At 34.8% G+C, this 19820-nt stretch overlaps 1 protein-coding gene across 4 annotated transcripts in view; it reads left to right on the top strand.

Moving 5' to 3' along the window:
- MYCBP2 (MYC binding protein 2) overlaps positions 1-19820 on the top strand; it is a 211450-nt gene that overhangs the window by 43815 nt on the left and 147815 nt on the right. For all 4 annotated transcript variants that reach the window (XM_085309535.1, XM_085309537.1, XM_085309534.1 and 1 more), the window contains exons 8-17: positions 76-172; positions 3442-3515; positions 4776-4914; positions 5737-5813; positions 7386-7590; positions 9325-9489; positions 10172-10330; positions 11064-11268; positions 11988-12133; positions 13323-13424. In XM_085309535.1, coding sequence (XP_085165661.1) covers positions 76-172; positions 3442-3515; positions 4776-4914; positions 5737-5813; positions 7386-7590; positions 9325-9489; positions 10172-10330; positions 11064-11268; positions 11988-12133; positions 13323-13424 — 1369 coding nt within the window. The remainder of the gene's footprint in view (positions 1-75; positions 173-3441; positions 3516-4775; positions 4915-5736; positions 5814-7385; positions 7591-9324; positions 9490-10171; positions 10331-11063; positions 11269-11987; positions 12134-13322; positions 13425-19820) is intronic.

Raw genomic sequence — 19820 nt, 5'->3', positions numbered from 1 at the left:
ATTTTTTTCATTTTGCACAATACTCTTTAATGTATTTGAGAATATTTCGTACTAATGGATTTTTACTTTTATCAGGGTTATTTATTATACAGAGATGTGAATAATCACAGTATGACAGCCATAAGAATAAACCCTGAAACTTTGGAACAAGATGGCACAGTTGCTTTGCCAGGTATGAAACTCCAGATATGACTGAAGATGGTAATAGTTTATTGTTTACATGCTATGTATTTTCAGGTAAACAGAAGCAAAATCAAGACAGATCTTTTGAGTCAGAAAGACTGCTTTTTGCAAGTCTGATATGACTAGTTACTGTTTTTCATTCAGAGACCTTGCACTTACTCCAGTTACTGAAACAATATCACAAYGTTTTAGGATGTATAGTCATCTTAATTGAAAGACTTCAAGTGTTTAACTCCCCYTTTAAATAAGTTTTATTTGTTTCTAGTTCAAGCTTTAAGTAGTTGGCTTTGCATATGACTTCATTTCCAATATCTTTTATGTATAGGTGGTTGCCAGCTGTGACCAAGATCATTGAGTTTTAATATAGATACATCCAGAAAACAAATGCTTCCAATGTTTAATTGAGTGTTGGGGAGAGAGGTGTGTGATGATTGTTGTTGTTTTTTTATATATAGGATCATCATAGTCTGGGTCTGTATTTAGAAAATTAGTATGTGCCTAGAATGTGCTTTAATGACTTCCCTGTGGAATATATGTCTTTAACCCCTCATATAAACAGCTGATGAGGCACGTAATTATCTCTGTCAGACAATGACAGGCTTTTTCTATAGATCAGATGAAAGATTCTGTGTTGCATCCTGACATAAATAAGGAAGCACTAATTGAAACCTCAGGAAAAACTCTGGGCTTCTGTATTTCAAACATAAAAATTTTTAAAACAATGCATGAATGTAGAATCTAGTCTGTAGATTCTGTCAGTTTTTAAGAATGTTTAAGCTGTTTGGTCTTTGTAGAGCTGTAGGAGACATTTGAGTGGAGCGTGTTCAAGGACGTGACAAAACTGCCTTTTGGGATTGCTTTTGCACATTCTCCTCCTTAAGGCAGATTCAACCATTAGGGCCTATTAAGGTTCTTAATTATGTCACCATTGATAAACAACTGGGTGTTCTTTGTGCAAGTCTTCAGAGACACTTGAACATATCTACAGTCTGCACCTCAGTACTGTTAACTTTCCTTTGCAAATCTCAGCCAAAGCAAGTGCCATTCTGCAAGACAGTTCTTTACACTTCGAAAAGATACTGGTATGACTTTTAAACAAAAATCTCTTAACCTTTTACTGCAAAAGCATGTCTTACAACTATGGGAATACCCATTCAGAAATCCCTCGAACTCCCTCACACAAGTGTATTTTGTATGGTTTGTGACAGTATCAAAAAAAAAAAAAAAAAGCTAGATGATAATTGCTCATAACTGTTCTCACTTTGGCTCTTGAACTTGTGCTGTCTTGTTTCTGCACTTCTACAAATTTATCTTGCAGTGCTACACTGTGATCAGATACGGCCTTGTTCTTTTGGCTAGGACAAATGTAAATGTTGCTTAATAAGCACTTCCAGTTATTTAAAGGTGATACTTGATAGTCATCTTTGAAGCCTGTAATGAGGCTGTGATTAACAATTGCATGTACTTATGTTCCAGCTTCTTTAGGTAAGATGCAAGTCCTTCCTGATATAGTGAACTCCAGATAAAAACCTTTGATACTTTTTCTTGGTCCCCAGAGTAATTTCCAAAGTCAGATTGAAGAAGATTACAGTTGGTCAGAAGAGCACCTTACTAGTTGAGGCATTTTATACTGTCATATTTTTTGTAGATACTTCATTGGCCTTCTATTTTCTGCTCTCCACATTAACTTAGTATTCGATGATTCCACTGGATGTTTTCTGATTGAGTGCTAATGTTTAGGAGGTCTTCTGAAGAACATAAACAAAAAAGACATCCTTGTTCCCATTTTCCTTTTCTTACTCTCCCCCCAAACAAACAAGCACCAAAAGAGCTTGTTGGGAGGTTCACCTCGTCTTGAAAGTGACTCAAAAGACAAGCAACACAGTACAACAACTACAAGTGATGGCCCGAATACTGTGTGTCCTCAGCAGTTATGCTTGTATTAGCTTGTAACTTAACCACTTGAGGGATCCCACTACTCACCTATGAGAGATCAAACTTTCTATGTGACATTTCAGAAATATATTAGGATGTTCAGAAACATCCTACAGCATATCTGTTATTCTCTATTCTGCTTGCTGCTTATGTACAATGTGATTCATATCATGGACTCTAAGAGGGAAGTTGCTTACCTTAGAGGTACTACTTCAAGGTATGAGAACCTTGTGCATCTTCTTATGCCTGGTAAGGTCAATACTAAGCAGCACAGCTGGAAATAGTAAACTTTGGGGTTCATAAATACTTCTTCCAATGTATTTTTTCAGCTGTATTAGTTTTAATAAAAAAGCTCTCTACCTAGCTAGCAAAGATTACAATCCAGATGGTTATAGTGGAAGCATATTCTGCGTGCTTCATCTAGTATTAAATTTGTCAGATAAACTGACTGCTACTGGATCTTTGTTCAGATTATGATGCAGATATTTAGGCCATGAAACTGTTGTCCTGCGTTCTTCTTAGAAGAGGTCTTTCCTGTGTGTCATCAATAAAATGGGCATCACATGACATACCATCTTCACTGTCTTTCTTACTAGCTCCATCAAGGAGCAAGAAGGGGAGAACAGATGATGTAGGTGTGTACTTYTTAATTTGTACAGAAAAGGATCTTTACCTTTTTCCCCCCTAATATGGGCAGAATATTTTTCCCTAACTTTTTTCCTTGGAAAAGGTAAGACTGAACAGTTTTCAATAAATGCCTGATGCATTCAAGTACATGTCTTACTATATCCTAAAAACCCTAGATCTGTTTTCAGTTATTAATTTGTCAGAATTCATGAACTGAAAACATTAGATGTATAATGACAAGTTTGWTTGTCATCCATGTCCATAGGTTTTATATACTGAACCAACTATCTTTTTGAAGATASTGACCTTGATTTAAAAAACAACAAAAAACATAAAAGTGAAAAAAAAGCTTTTGGGGCAGGGAAAAGATTAAATCTCCCAGCAACATCAGAATTTAGTTGTTTTATAATAATTTAGGCTACCCTGTTGCTGGACACTTCTACTGGGCAGCTCCTTTTATTTCATGCAGAGGAAAGAGTTTTAACAAATCCTAAAGGGACAAAGGAGTTTTTTATGCTTTTGGAAAGAGGAGGTATCCTAGAGTAAAATAACATGTTATCAGTGATGTGCTCTCTCTTTAGACAAATTGTCTATCCCTAGAACTGTCTAAGTTTTAGTGACAGTGAATTTGGCAGAAGCAGAGAACAGTATATGTTAACATAAATTATTGCGGTGCCCTCCGTCTTTCTCTCACAGATTGTCATACTGAAGGGCAGAATATCCTCTTCACTGATGGAGAATATATTAATCAAATAGCAGCCTCACGAGATGTAAGTGTGATGTGTGATGGGTAAACTTTATTTTTTCTCATCTGGTAATACCATTTTATAAAAGTTGTACAGTTGCCTTTTAGTTGGCTTTTTCTTAGCTAACAAAAGTAAGGAAGAAATCCACATAGGTAGAGATAATGAGAAATTGCTATGCATGCACCTGATGAGCATTTTTTGGTATTCATACATATGATTTCAATTTGCGATGGAACATAATTTTTCAGACAGGCTTTAAGAACATCTTTGTTACTGTTTCTGGGGCAAAAAAACTTACGTGTGGAATAATAGATTTTTTTAAGCCTGTTCTTCTACAAGATGTCACTAGGATAAGCTTCCTGGTGCTTAGATTTTCTCTAATTGAATTTCCTGTAACTGCTTTTGTACTCATTGGTCCATTTCAGCTAGGTTTGATAGAAGAGGTGTCAAAAATGCTACTTTCCCGTATATTTTTAATAAAAATTGACAATTGGTCAATTTACTAAGGGCAAAACAGGATTAGCTATTGTATATTTTGTCTGACAGGCAATTATTTCATTCATAATTCTGGACTTGGGTTTCCCCTCCCCCCCCCTCCGTGGGAAGACTATAATAGAGGAATGGAGTTTAATGCCATGGAGTGTGTGTAGAGATACCAGATGTGCATCTGTAAGGAAATCAGGATTAATCTGTTCCAGTGCTCCATTTAAATGCTAATATCTAGAAATTGTAAATGATTTTGAGTTATGTTCTCTTTTAATTGAGACATACTTTTTTAAAATAGTAGAGCAGTTAGGGTTTCTTACTTTGATACAAGAGTAAGAATTTCATCTCCAGTTAAGGTTTGCACTGGAGAACCAGTCCCAGTTGATGCACCTGTAAGCAGAAACCTATTCTTAGATACTGCTTAATGCAGTTACTTTTAAAGTGTGCAGCAGATCCTGAGTTTTGAATCAGGAGAAGGCTTAACGGGCGCATGGAAGTAATTGTAAAAATCAGATTTTTGTAGTGAAATTGAGTTAATCATTTCTGTAGCAATTCACTGTTTTTGTAATATAACAGAAATATTTTGAATTCAAGTTCTGTCAGATGGTTCTCTTCAGCTCATCCTGTTTGCCACTTACTTGCTTTGTTAACAATTTTCTCCTCTGTATTAAATGTAACTTTCAATATGTTTTCTCATAACATGATCTGGAACATTATTATACTAGGTGCACTTAGGCTATGAAAAGTAAATGAATGTATTTATTGTGTAGTATGAAGTGAATACTTTGTTTATTACAGGATGGCTTTGTAGTTCGAATATTTGCAACAAGTACTGAGCCAGTACTGCAGCAAGAACTACAGCTTAAGCTTGCAAGAAAATGCTTGCATGCCTGTGGTATCTCATTGTTTGATCTGGAGAAAGATTTACACATCATCAGTAAGTCCTCTTCTTTTTAAGATTAATAATCAGCTAGCAAGTCAGTTAATACAACTGAATCACTAGCTCTCCCTTTATTGGTCTTTATTATGTGCAAGAAGATACAGCTCTATAGTAAACGTGTGGAGAAGTACAAGAGTTTTGAAACTGCTTAATTGTTATTTGATTCATAGTGACCCATATAGAAAGACTGCTATTCGAAATGAGTGTCTGTGGTGCTATCCATGGAGTTCACCTAGCTTTCTAATTAAACGTAATAGTTCTCGCCTTCCAGTATTCTTGTTTAGTTCAGAATAAATATTGTTTGAAGTTTAAACTTCATAATAATGCTCATAAAACGTATAGTTTAGCTATGGAACTCTTTGTCATGGGACAAAGTTTACAAAAGTTTAAGGGCCTGCTGGCTGGATTCATGGAAAATGAATGTATTGAAAGATGCAGAACACTTGGAAACCATGTTTACATCAGAATTTCTGAGCTGTAAAAATCATTGGTGTCTAAGAAGTATTTTGGAGAAATATCACTTGGCATTTGCTTTTTTGTTCTGCTCTATTAGGTTTCTGCTTTTTTCAGAAGAAAAGGATATTTGTCTAGATCGACCTCCTGTCTGACCAAACGCAGTTACTCTTATATTTTTATGCTAGCTCTTTTTTTTTCCTTTGAACTCTTCTTGTGTCAAGAGAACTTCATTTCACTTGCACCTTTTTGGGAAGCTTTCTTATGGTTCAACTTCAGTGGCAGATTATCCCTGACAGGGTTAGGTTTGTAAAGAGGAAAATGATCTCTGAAACCAGTTGTTAAATTGAAATCTTACTTGTGCAGGTACAGGATTTGATGAGGAATCAGCTGTCCTTGGTGCTGGAAGAGAATTCGCACTAATGAAAACTGCTAGCGGAAAGGTATTGGAAACATATTCTAGTAAATATTAAATAGTATCAGTATATATATATTGCTAAATCTTTTTAAATTTAATTWCTCATTTCCACAATTCCTTTCTACTTTTATTAGCATGTTAGAATTAATTTATATGACTGTATCGTCAGAGCCCTCTTTAAAGGAAAAAATGAAAATGGCTAATTGAAAATTTAAACAGATGATTTTGGAACCCTTGGGAAATCTATTCTTAAATGTTTCAAAGAATCTATAGTCATCTTTACAGTCAGTCTTACTTGGAGACAATGTGGGGCTTTCTGTATTGGATTAGAGGGGTTACCTTTTTTCTACAAATGGTGTATTAGCACATTTTCAGACTTTTGACTTCTTCATGGCTTTTCATAAACATCTACCTACAGTCATTTATTTAAATTCCAGCCTGATTTTCAGATGCTTCAGAGAATTATCTTGAGACTTCCCTATGTGAAGATTTCAGTTGAGTTTAAACCTATTCTTAGTAGTTTAATATGACAGTTCTTCTTAGTGGAGACTTTAATTTTTCTGAGGCACTTGTATATTCATTGAAATTAACAGTAATTTTACTTATTCTCACTGTGACTTTTCATGTTACTACTTGTGTTTTTTTTCAGTTTGGGAAACTAATGTTTTTTTTTTTCCTTTTATAAGCATAAACTTTGTTTTCCTGTGATCAGAATTTTGTTGCTTTATTGTGATAGAAGCTTTGCTACACCCCTGTTGAAACAACAAGATTAGTGAAAATGGTCGTAAATAATACAAACTATTTTGTTCCCAGTAAAATTTAATAATGAAAAATACAAGATTTGATAAAGCAGGACTCTTCAGACATTAGAGGAGGCAGACTATTTTGATATCAGACTGACAAATGCCTCTTCAAATTAAAATGAACAAATTTCCTGGTTTTAGTCTCTAAAGTGGTGTATTCAGCTTACTGATACATGAAATACTTTGCATAGGGTGTAATTAAGACACCGCTAGTTATGCATGAAGGTTGACTTAGCAGTGTTTTGTAGTGCTATTGAATAGCATAGTTTTGGATGAAGCCTTTTTGTCCTTAGTAGTAGTTCTATATTTGTTCGTGTGAAGTATTATATTGTATCTTATGGTTTGGGTACTTAGTGGCTGTTGTGCATTTACTGAAAATATGTTTTAAGTAATGCATGCCTTAAAGCCCATGTAAAATGTGCAGTCATTTATTAAATTTTTATTTTCATTGTTATAGTACCATATGGTTTCTACATGGGCCTGACATTTCTCTTAAATATTTTAAATGTTTAGTTTCCTCTGAATATTTTCCCTTAATTTTTCCACTTTTCTAGTAAAACAATTGTGTTTAAACCTAACCCTGTGACACAGCAGAAAGTGCATTTCGAAAGAAGTAGAACCTAATCAAAATGCTTCTTACGTGAAATTAAAATTCATAGATTTAGGATAGAGATACTGAAATCACATAATAAAAATCAGGAAATAATCTGTACATTTTGAAAATGACATGCTTTCAAAACAAAGGTAACATTGTGCTGTGACATAACTGGAAATGATGTACTGTTTTCTTCTAGATTTATTATACTGGCAAATATCAGAGCCTTGGAATCAAACAAGGTGGTCCATCTGCAGGAAAATGGGTTGAACTACCAATCACAAAATCTCCAAAGATTATTCAGTTCTCTGTTGGACATGATGGTTCACATGCCTTACTTGTTGCAGAGGATGGAAGTATATTCTTCACAGGTTCTGCTAGTAAAGGAGAAGATGGTGAATCAAGTATGTATGATGTTTCTGATCCGTGGTTAATAAAAGCCTTTTAACCACCTGTTAATTTGAGAGGAACAGTGCTAAGATTTTCAAAGGACATAAAAGCATTTCATTAATAGAATTAGGAGATGTATTTTATGTAGTTGATATGATTACTAGGACTACCTCTGTCTGAGCAATACATTAAAATAATTACCCTATATTAAAAATCTRTATAGTGTATGAGCACAGCAACTAACTGAAGTTGTGTTCTGAAGCAAAAACCTGATTGTTACAAGAACTTTACTGTTAAAACTTCCCTAATTTTTCCAGTATTGGGGTGACGTTTTTGGTTAAAAGGCCGTAAAAATGTAACTGGGACTTTGTCTTGAAACTGAAAAAAAAAACTCTTGCCTTTTCCCTATTGTTTTGGAGAACTTTGAGGACAGTTTTTTTTCAAGCTAATGCTTCCCCATAACAGGAAGGTCATGAATTAGCAATTGTATAATTGCAGTCTTCAGAAGTTAAATACTTCACTTTAGGAAACAGGTTGTTGTGTTAGGTCACTTAGAGGTGGGGGGAAAAAGGTAAAGGATTCTGATAAATGCCTTGCTCCTGAAGGTCTTGAACAAAGCTGATCTTTCTGAGTTGTCGTTCTCATAATTACATACGTTTTAATGAGGTAATATAATGCACATTTTATAGTGCATATTTTCAAATAGTATTAAAGCCTAACTCATCCAGATAAATAATACTCAAATCTCTGTGTAAAATTGAAGTCTTTATGTAGTGGTTACATGGTTAGAATTTAAAAATCCTGATACTTAGCTTGGGGTAGAGTCCAACTTTTTGTCTCTGTCAACTCTATGGTTGACWCCAGGGAAATTTAAGTTAGAAGATCTAACACTTACGCTGTTAAGGTCTTTTGCAGTTCTTTTAAAACTTTAACTGTCTTCAGATTCATCTGGTTCTTTGACACTCTCCAATTTGGCTTAGAGTGGACATGCCCAAATTTTATAACTGTTTACAGAAGTTAGTCTCTTTTAGACCTAGCTGGGGAGACAGTTGCTTAGAGTTGGTGTTTATCAGTAATAAAGACAGCTGGCAATTTTCTGACCTGGGCAAAAATTCACAGATGGTAATAGTAGCTATTAGTTGTTCTGTCTAGCCTTTAGGAGCTGTGCAGTTACTTTGTTGTCTGAGGCTAGAAAACGTGTGTGTATTTGTGTGTATTGTGTGTGAAGGGAGATATGTGGGGGAGATGTGAATGTCTCTTTTTTTAACCATTTTATTCCCCTTTCCCTTTACTGGAATCTGTTGTGACTCAAATATTTTAGAAATACAGCCTTATTACATTGAGAATTCAGTRTTTTTCTTTAAAAAGAGGAAAAAAGCTTATAAAATTGTAACATCTGTCTGAAGTTACTGTTCATTTGTGTATTAGTCTCTATTGCCATCTGAAAACTTTTTTGACTGTGGGTTGCTTTATGTCAGTGCAATGTGTGCGTGTGCATATATGAGTGTGTGTGCGCATATATGTATATAGTCTTGAAGAATCATCATTGGAATATACCTATTTAGTCATGATTTTGCTTGCCGTAGAAATTTTAGAGAAACCAGTAAAAATTAGACCAGGAGACTATACTGAACGAGTTAGTGACAACTAACTTCTGCTTGCAAAAGCAAATGTTACAGTTTGTGGTAAAAACTGTCTTTAAAGTTTTTTTGTAGAATGACTTCTGAATATTTATTTATTTATTAAAGCTAAAAGTAGACGACAGTCAAAACCTTATAAACCTAAAAAAATCATAAAAATGGAAGGAAAGATTGTGATATCCACAGCTTGCAATAATGGAAGCAGTTCTGTAATTTCAAAAGATGGAGAACTGTACATGTTTGGAAAAGATGCCATTTACTCCGATAGTACAAGTAAGTTTTTTGTCTTGAAGTGATTTCTGAAATAGAATAGTTGAAATCAATGTAGAAGAAAGTTTTAGCCTGTGGAAATGAGGTTTATATACTCCCTACTCTTTTGATAGCTTTCTGAATCTCTGCTGAATTAGTGAAATTTAATAGAGGGATAGGAAGAGAAGACAATTTCCTTGAGGACTTTGAAAATACATGAAAAAAATAGAAACAAATACCAAAATTAACTCTTCTACTAAGAAAGAGAAAATCAGTTATTTTATTAGACGCTGGAAGGCCACACAGGGAAAAGTCATGGAAATGAGGCATGTTATGAAGAAAGGCAGCAGATCAGACCTTGTAAGTTTCTCAGTTTATAGGATGACCTGCTTTGAATTTGCTTGTGATTCAGTACATCTCAGCTTAAAAATAGTAAAGAAAGAAATGCCAGTTGGGGGTAGTTTTGGTTTTAGGGCTTTTTTTTTTTTTTTTTTTTTTTTTTTTTTTTTTTTTTTAAGAATAAATAATCTAAGACTAATTCTGCTTTTACTTGTTATTCTAGCAGCTTTTCTAGGTATATGCTATTTTTCTCTCTTACCCTTAATTTAAGAATTGTCAGTACTCATTAATAATTTTATTATATTGTAGATGTTTTCTTCTCAGGAAGGAAGTATTGTTTACTACTGAACTATTTTATATCTCCCAGGTTTAGTAACAGATTTGAAAGGGCACTTTGTGACTCAGGTAGCCATGGGCAAAGCTCACACCTGTGCATTAATGAAAAATGGAGAAGTTTGGACTTTTGGTGTAAATAATAAAGGACAGTGTGGACGAGACACAGGATCCATGAGCCAGGGAGGAAAAGGTGAGAAACTCAGATTTATTTCTTTTTTTTTTCTTGAAAATATGACAAGTAAAAAAGCATAGCTAAGCATTTTATTCAAACTGTAATTCTAATACTACAGTTTAAGTATGTACAATGCACTTAAAGGCTTTCACTGCACCTGTCAGGCGCTTGGTGTTCTGTACAGACTAATATACAGTTATGTGTTTAAAAAAAAAAAAATCTCAATAGCTTTCCTTTTAGCAGTGAAAGAAAACTTATCTTTAAAACAAAAGAACAAAACCAAACTTCATCACTGCAGTCATATTGCTATGGAGTTGCCCTAGCATGAAGAAATTTTTGCCTTTCCTTGATTGCCTTCAGTCTTAAGGCTGCCCCATTTGCCTGAATGTACATCTACTTCTTTCTCCATATAACTGAATATTTCCCTTAACTGCTAAGACTAGATGTGAGGAGTCTGTCTCCCCTACCTTGCAGGATTGGAATGTTTTACACCTGCTGAGTAATTGACCTGTTACTAGTATACTGGATATAAATACTTAATTGCTTTTTTAGTTGCAAGGCGTAGGTATCCAGCCCAGCCTGTGCTTGGAGAGATTTCAGAAGTGTAGTCATGCTGAYTGAGCATGCAAATCAGGCATATTTAATCATTCCTTTCAAAGYCTGATGTGTAAGTGTTCTTCAGAGCTTCTTCAATGGTAGCCACCATTGGCCTCAGAAAACAGTTACTTTTCGATGTTTCAAACCTTAATAGGTTTTGGAGTTGAGAACATGGCAACAGCAATGGATGAAGACCTAGAAGAAGAACTAGATGAAAAAGACGAGAAGTCAATGATGTGTCCCCCAGGCATGCATAAATGGAAGCTGGAGCAGTGCATGGTGTGCACTGTTTGCGGAGACTGCACAGGCTATGGAGCTAGCTGTGTTAGTAGTGGGCGGCCTGACAGAGTACCTGGAGGGTAAGGAAATGTATTAGTGGTAGTTTGTTGAGTGTAAACCAAACTACTATGTTCTCACAATGCAATTTTAGACTGAAGTTTACCTAAATGATAAGTGCTTTTAAAATCCGATGTAGGTTAAAATTCTTGTAAATAACTTGAAATGGTGCAGATAATTCATTTGAAATGTATTTACATCTGTTTAGGATATACTTTCTGCTTTACTAGAAGCTGTTGAATATAGAGTAATACAGGTTGCCCCCTGCCTAGATGACAAAGTACTGTAGTCCAAATGACAGAGCTGCTGGCTTTGAATAACCTTGCTTCATCCTGTAACAGAAGAATTTTATCTTGTTTCATTTACTCTTGCCTGTTTTTTCAGACTTGAGCTGCATAAAGTCACTGCTTTATGTTTTGCCGTTACCATCTTCTCCAGCATTGCATGTGCTCGTTGTTTCCTTGTTTGTGTTTCATGTAGTATACTGTAGTTAAATGAAGAAAAGTTTAATGCTGAGAAGCCAATTCAGGTGTTTGTGGTCATTATGTGCTCTCTGGCATCAGGCAACAGCATCTGGGATTTAAGCTAGCTATACTTCCTATTTATCTCAGGAAGAATTACATTGTTACTCTGTTCTGTCTGTAGGCATTAATGATTTAAATACTAAGGTATGCTTTAAATACTAAGGTATCAGCGATGCATGAAAATAAAGGTAATGATAAAGCAACTTTGTTTGCTGCAGAATCTGCGGCTGTGGCTCAGGTGAGTCRGGCTGTGCTGTATGTGGCTGCTGCAAGGCATGTGCTAGAGAACTGGATGGCCAAGAGGCAAGGCAAAGAGGAATCCTTGATGCTGTGAAAGAGATGATACCTTTAGATCTCTTGTTGGGTAAGTGATGTGAAATTAGCATACTACTACTTTTTGTTTGTTTGTTTCACTTTCTTACAGCAGTTTTTTGTTTCCAGTTGGAGTAGGTATTATTCTTTTCCTTGAGACTTCTGTTTGTACTCATTAAATAAAATTGGTATCACTGCTGACTTTTGAAACTTGAAACAGAGTAACAGGTTAGTGTAGAAACAGAGCTGTTCTTTTCAGGTCTGTTTGCATTTTGTTTTTTTTGTTTTTATTCCCCCCGCCCCGTCATGTGTGATAAGGCTTTGTGTCTTAACTAGTGCAGTTTTTTCTTTGCAGTCATATTACTGAACTTCAGACTTATGTGACAGTTTTAGTATAACAGTTATTAATTTGGATAAAATGTTGCCTATCAGACAAGTTTTTTTTCTTAGGGATGTCATAAAGAGGGATTTCTCTGGTAAGTGAAACATTTTATGTGTGACTTACAATAGATGTGTGCCGTTTTGACCTGTGTCATTAGGATGCTAATACTGTACTTCAAAGTTGTTCTTGCCATTCTGTGATAACCTGAGAAGTTTGCTATAATCTTTCTACCAGAGATCGTTGCAGTAAAATTTCACATAAAAGATGGGGAATATTGTTTCTTGAATTTTTTTTTCTTTTTTCTTCTCAGAAACTTTTGGAGAAAATGAACTGCCAGGAATGTGAAAAATACCAAAAAATACCATAGGGAAAGAAAGACAGTGATACAGTAATTGGAAACTACAGATTGGGATCTTAAAAGATCTGTTATAGAAACATTTTTAGTATCTTATTCTTTGTACTTACAACTGGGCAGTTTTAGGTTTTGAGGAGATTTTGATAGCTCTGACTTGACTTCTTTTATTTTTTGTATTTAAATGCATATTTAGACCTTAATCCTACATGGAAGTAGCAACTAGTATAGAAAAGGATTGTAAAATAATCACATTCATGACCTGAAAGTACATAAGTGATGTTGAAATTGTTGTAGACTCATGAAAATTAAGAAGCTCAGAGATGAGGCCTAAGATATGTGAACACCTGAAATTTGCTTGTCTTCTTTCCTTATTTCTAAATATTCTATCAAAAAACAGGTAGTAGGCATAAGTTTTGATATACTCAACAAGTTTTACTAGGGTTTATTACTACAAAAACATTTTYAAAGAAAGTTTTGTATGTTGTATTTTCTTAATTGATGCAGCTGTTCCTGTTCCTGGAGTTAATATTGAAGAACACCTTCAGTTACGGCAAGAAGAAAAGCGGCAACGTGTAAATAGGAGACACAGATTGGAAGAAGGAAGAGGTAAGTGATCTTACTGATGAGAGATTTGAATAATTTAAGCAAACCTCCTAGTCCAGTTTCTAGCAAAGGAAATTAATTAGTTTTGCTCAGGTAGACCAATACAGTTTACAAACAAAAATCTGAACCTGAGAAGCTAGCTTATGTTTTTTAGCCTACTTTGGAAAATTGTAAAAAATGTATGTTTGTTGAAGTTTATTCATTAGAATTGGAATTTTAATGATGATTAGCATTTAATATATAGTCAGTTTTCTTTTTTGTTGTTTCCTAGTTGAATAGTGTTTTTTAATGTAGATGTTAATACTACCTTATATAAAGAGTTGAAATGACCATATACCTGCCTAGYACTATTCTTGGTGGGTATGAGTTATGTTGTTATAATATTTAATGAATTTTTAGTATAATATTAATAAGCAAAAATTCTTGTATTTTATGAAAGGATTTTTTTCTATATTTGAGTAGCATGAAAAAATTCTGGTATACCAACCAAACTATTTTAGAAAATACTCTGTATCACTTCAAACTTTCCTTGCCCTATGTATTGCTTGTCTCAGGAATTGCTGATTGTTTTCACACAAGTTGTGCTTTGACAGGTTTTTCAGTATGCCTCCTGTTTTTAAAATACTTCAGAGTGCTAATCTGGTAAATAGAGAGATTGAGTCTGAACTGATGATATTTTAGTGAAGCATGCTGACGTGGTTGGTAAGTTCTTCTGTTGGGAAGAGGAGCAACTTTAAGTTTTATAGGCTTTTCCTGAGTAAATATCATTTTGATTATCCTTTAAAGAATTAGTTACAATTTTCAGTTTGGGAAACTAATGTTTTTTTTCTGTTCATAAGCATAAACTTTGTTTTCCTGTGATCAGAATTTTGTTGCTTTATTGGGATAGAAGCCTTGCAAGCCTGCAAGCCAGTGAACTGTGTGAAACAGCTTTTGGGTTTATTTTACTTGAATGCAAGAAATTACTAGTCTTGATAGAAATATGGGAGGTGGAAAGAGAAATTTAACTTCCTATACATGTGGAAAAGGACGAGATAGTTTATTTTTCTTTGACTCTCCAGGGGTTGCTTTTAGCTTAGGTGTGGAGTGCTGTTCTGTCTATCCCATATTGGAGCTGCATACTCCTGGCAAATACTAGGTACAGCTAGCGATACTAAAGTGTCTGACATTAGTGTGTCTATTTTTTTTTTTTCCTAAATGCTTATTAGTGTGGCTTTTGAATCCCCTGGGATCATGCAAGGCCACTACTTAACCCGGAAAAGTAAGGTTGATGATGGAGCTAGGAGATAAGTTTTTAGTATCTGCAGGGAGAAAAAAAGAAGAGCAGAGGAGCATTTCAGTTTGCTTCCATTTCTAATATGTTACAAGATTTTTTTGGTAATCTACATCCTAACTGTGACTGGAACTAGAACCAGACAGTAATGTCCCATTTCTGTTTTCCATCTCTTAAAATGTTTTGGATCTAACGAAACCTCATGTGATCAATATTAGGAATGTGTTTTTTATTATTGATTTAGTAGGTGTATAGGGGCTGGAGTTGAAGTGATACTGTTGGCCAGCTTATTGCACATATGGACATAGTCATATACTGTATCAAAGAACGCTGAAATTCCCTAGACTTGTCTATATTGGAGGTGTAGTGTGTGTGTCTGCCTGGAGGGGCAGAGATTAATCTCCTGTTTAAGTTCAGAATGACTTATGTGATGAAGCTGGTGATAGGGTTTTGCAAATACTCTGAAAGGTCTTGATTTAGATAATCAGATATTATCAGGTGAAAGTGTTGGAGTTGTCTGCTGCTTCTCCATCCAAAAATGCTGTTGTTTTCCATGAATCTGTGGATAGAGCACCAACATTCTTGAATTCTTATGTTACCATTCTGGTTCACGAGAGAGACCTGGAATATTCATATCCCTTAGATTTTCGTTTTGATGTGTGAAAAGTTTTGCAACCTAAAAAAAGTTAAGTTAAACTAATGTTCAAAAGAATGGACTGTTGTTTAAAATTTGTGCATACACAAATCCTTGCTTGTTCAAATGGCTGTTTAAAGATCCAAAGAAAGGTTTTAACCTTTTGCTTCTCTGAAAGCTTTGGTAAATCAGTTAAAGGCCAAGTTAGCACTGTGAAGGGCTTCCATTCAGGTTTGCAGTGATTCATTATGATTCTTGCATTATAATGGATTAAAGTATGGCTTTTGTTCTTCAGTGCCAGATCAGCAAGAAGCAAAGCAGGTATTACATTTGATTTAGTCAAGAATACAATACCTCACTGAATGTTGTTGATCAAATGTTTTCAGTAGTATCTTATAAAGAAGAGAAATCTGAAAGACGCGAGAGTCCGTGCAGGGGGGAAAAACTTATATATACTGAGTAGTTCATGGTGAAGACTTCTTTTTTTGTGGTTTTCATTGGGAGATAGATTAGATTATACTTGCTATGATAGAATTGTAAATGGTTGATAATTTTTGTTTAGAATCAGTTGTCCTTGTTCCTTCTAAGGAACTAAAGAAAGAAATTTTATTTTAATTACAAATTAGATCCTTAACGTTATCAGTGAAACACAGAATTTCAGTTTGTGAGATAAATTATCRTTTCAAAAAACTTAAAAGGGTCTGTGCCAATAATCTTGGTTAGATTTCTGTGCTCTTGTCAGTGCAATGAATAAATACAGTGTGTTCGGATGACCAGTTTTGCTTCCTTTTTATGGCAGTGGTTACAGCTACTTCACTTAGGTGCTTATTATTACTTCTGGCCTGCGGGCTTTGGCAAGAGCAGTGGAGGGAACACAATTCCACTTCTTTCAATCTGGCATAAGAACTATATGAGAAATATAGCCAGCTGAAATTCATCATAGCTTCTGTGTTATAGTAAAGTATTTTATGGATAAATCAGAATACCTCAACGTAATTATTTGTGGATGTCTCAGCTTTTCACTACTCATTTTAAATTGAGAGATGGTAAGGGAGCTGCTGAGGATCTGCACTATACAAAGAAATTTGTTGTTCTTTTCAAGCTGATTTAGGACTTCAAGGGAGTGGTGGAAGGTGAGTGTAGCAGATGCACTTTACTCCTTTTTCTGGTAGTGAGGAAGTTCCATATGTTGGAATGTTCAGAACATGGTTAGGATATAAATAGTTTTTCTCTATGACCAAACACTAATTTTCATAGTCTTGTGGCATGAAGTTATGCCTTAGCAGACTGTAAAATTCCTAGGTCAACCAGTTAAGGTGTTACTACAGTATACGCAAAAGATTACATTTGTAAATATGTTCAGTTTACTAGTAAATTTTTTAAAACCTGTGTAAGACAGCAATAGCTGTTTAACAAAAAAAAGTTGAATTCCATTAACTTGTATTATTGCAATTAATACAGTGTATTAGTTTAAAGATAGACTTAAAAGAAGTAGTTAAATTGCATAATAAATTAATGATGGTATGTCAGTCTTTGGGATCTTGAAAATAAACACTCAGTTCTGAAATGTATGGGAGCATATAAGGTGGTGGGAAAATTGTATTCCATATACTTGTTTACAGCATATATRAACTACCTTGTACAGTGAAAGTAATGAAGCTAAGATCATCATTTACTTAGTGAGCTAATTTTGACAGCCATTTCCATGACTTTTTCATGACTTTCTCTTTCATTACTTCTTTTTCACAACTTTCACTTTTTCATTTTAACGGCTCTCATGATTGATATTTAAAGTAATTTAGAAACAGTCAAAACTTAGAAGCAGTACAATTTCAGTCTGTTGCTTAAAGATAATTCCCTCAGGCTGCAAGAATATGAAAACAGTTTTGAAACTATTTAACTAATATACTAAAGATACATAAATAACTGTTAATATGGTGATAATAAATGGTCTCTGTTCACTGCTATTTTACTATTTCTCTGTCCCAGCTCGTGATCTAAAAGCCTTCAGATAATCCTTACCAAGGTACAGATTTCGTGTGTGATTAACCAAGGTTTAGCTTTTGATGCCTACAGCAGAACTAGCCAAATACAGTATTTTCATTGAATATTAGTGCAGCTAAATAAGTTGTAGTCTATAGTTTGTTAGTTAAATATTTATTTTGATGCTCTGAGGACCTGCAAGTTATGTTTGTTTCAGAGCTTCTTAAAAGAAATTCTCATACTTGTAACAGTATCAATAATTAAAATGAAACTTAACCTCAATGCCAGCCTGGCAGGATGGTGTTCTCCAGCAATATTTCTGCCATGAAAATAAATCACTGTTCGTTGTTTGAAAAATGCAGCTTAAATGGTGCAACTTCACTATTGTCTCTGCCTCATGGGAATATTAATCTTTGTTTTCTTTAAGATGAGAAATGAGAGATTATCTCAGTGAATGTTTTCCACTTTTAGTGGAATTGAAACTAAGAATTTGTCCTTGATTTCACTTTCTGAAATGTGTGAACTATTTTTCTGTAAAGTTTAGCAAGTGTTGCTCAGTTGGATAAATGTTCTTCTGTATTAGGTATCTACTCCCCTCTTTTATTATTTTTCTTTTTCTTTTTCTTACTTTTGTTTCAGTAGCCAAAAATATGATTTTACAGTAGGAAGTGCTATGCAGATGTGGGCTTCAATTACTAAATGTATACAGAAAACTACTGTGTTTAAAAGATCAAAAACTGAAATAAAACACTAAAAGTTAAGACATTGAACAAGCAAGATTCTCTGTGCAACTTCAATTTCTACTGCTTGTGTATGCACCTCATGATAGAATCTTCAATTATGCGGTCGTGTGCTGTTTCCTTAKGTAGTCTGAAATGCTCTGTGCAGTGTAGAAGAGGGCAGTCAAGGTCCTTGAATTCAGTTCTCTAGTCACAGCCAGCCAAACAGCAATTATTTAGCAAGAGATATTTTAAAATAAAATTGGATAGGAAACTGTGAAACTTCTAAGTGCTTAGATAGTCTACTATTCAAAAGCACCGAAGTGCACATTARGTGACTTTTCATGTAACTTTTCCTGTAGTTCACTACCTTATTTAATGAAAACACATTCTATTTTGCTATGAAATGAAGCAAGAGTGCTATGGATAAATTATTTTTCCTCTGTGCTCTTAACTCACTGCAAGAGGAGGACCATTTTGAATGGACTTGTTTCTGTAGAATCCAGAAAGAAAATCCCTAATTTTGACATTTTCTAATATTGGGATGTTTGACTTGGCAGCTAGCTGTGCGAAGACATTCTATTAAAAAGTTAAAGAGGAAGGTGGATTCTTGCATCATCTAGTACCCAGTGTAAAATAGCAGCACTGTATAACTTAAGCTACAAAAAAGTAACTGGTAAGAATAATAAATTGTTATTCCTCTTGCAGGTCTACATCACAGGCTTCTAGCAGAGTTTTGTGGTTTTTTTGTTTTTTTGTTTTTTTTCCCAAATAATCCTCTGGGAGCACTTTTTGACAAAATACAGGAAATGTCTAACAAATGGCAGAATTGATCCACTGGAACAATTCATAGACTCCAAATACTGCTCACTTTGTCCTGGAGACCTCGGACATGAGCAGACAGCAGATATGGACTCGATGAGTTGTTGTAGTGGTTTGTTTCCTGTGGTATTATTTGCAGGAGGAGAAGGGGGTCCTTTACGTGCTGCCAGCACATAACTGAAAATGCAGGAATCATATAGTCAAAACTAGATGTTTCCTATTATATTATGGTCATATTACGGATTTGGCATGCATAAAAAGCCAAGCAGCTGAACAGGCTTGCCTATTCTGTTACRTAAAGCAGACACAAATTATCACAACATGGAGGAATCTTGCCTTTAATTTGTTTTTGGACTCAAATTCTTTATGTAGTAGGTGAGAATATAGGGGATGTAAGGATATTCAGGAGCAAGGAGAAATCCTGTTTTGGTTAGAAGGTCAGATACTGTCATAGACATGTCATCTTGAATAGAAGAGTATAATTCAGGTGAATGACTTGGCAACTAAAGGCAGCATCTTACTAGTACTGTGCAGGAGTTGGCTACATTTACGCATTCCATATGTTCTCTCTCTCCCAAACCTTTTATAATTCTTTTATTCACCCTAATGTACTTCAGTTCCTTCTGTCCTATAATTCTCTCTCTTTTGCCATCTTGTTAATGCCAAAACATCAGAGGTTGTCTTTAGGCTGGATATGGTCCCCTGACTATGTTCTAGCATTTTCTGGAACTTTTGAATTTTTTTTCMCTAAGTTTTCTAGTGATCATAGATACTCTGTTCAGTCAATCACTCACAAATATCTTAGTCCCATATGGTCCAACCTACAATCATCTTAGTCTTTGAATCTCTCTTTGCAACTGTTTTCTCATCTTAGTTTCACTCTTTTCATATTGTCAGGTCTGCACTCTTTCCTGGGCTTTTCATTTCATTAGGAACTTCTTGGTAAGCAAGTCCCAGTCTACCGTTGC

The sequence above is a fragment of the Rhea americana genome, unplaced genomic scaffold, assembly GCF_003343005.1.
Source record: "Rhea americana isolate MKP2758 unplaced genomic scaffold, rheAme1 scaffold_3, whole genome shotgun sequence".
Taxonomy (NCBI): domain Eukaryota; kingdom Metazoa; phylum Chordata; class Aves; order Rheiformes; family Rheidae; genus Rhea; species Rhea americana.
The sequence above is the reverse complement of the archived record's forward strand: the minus strand, read 5'-3'. Positions and strand labels throughout refer to the sequence as shown.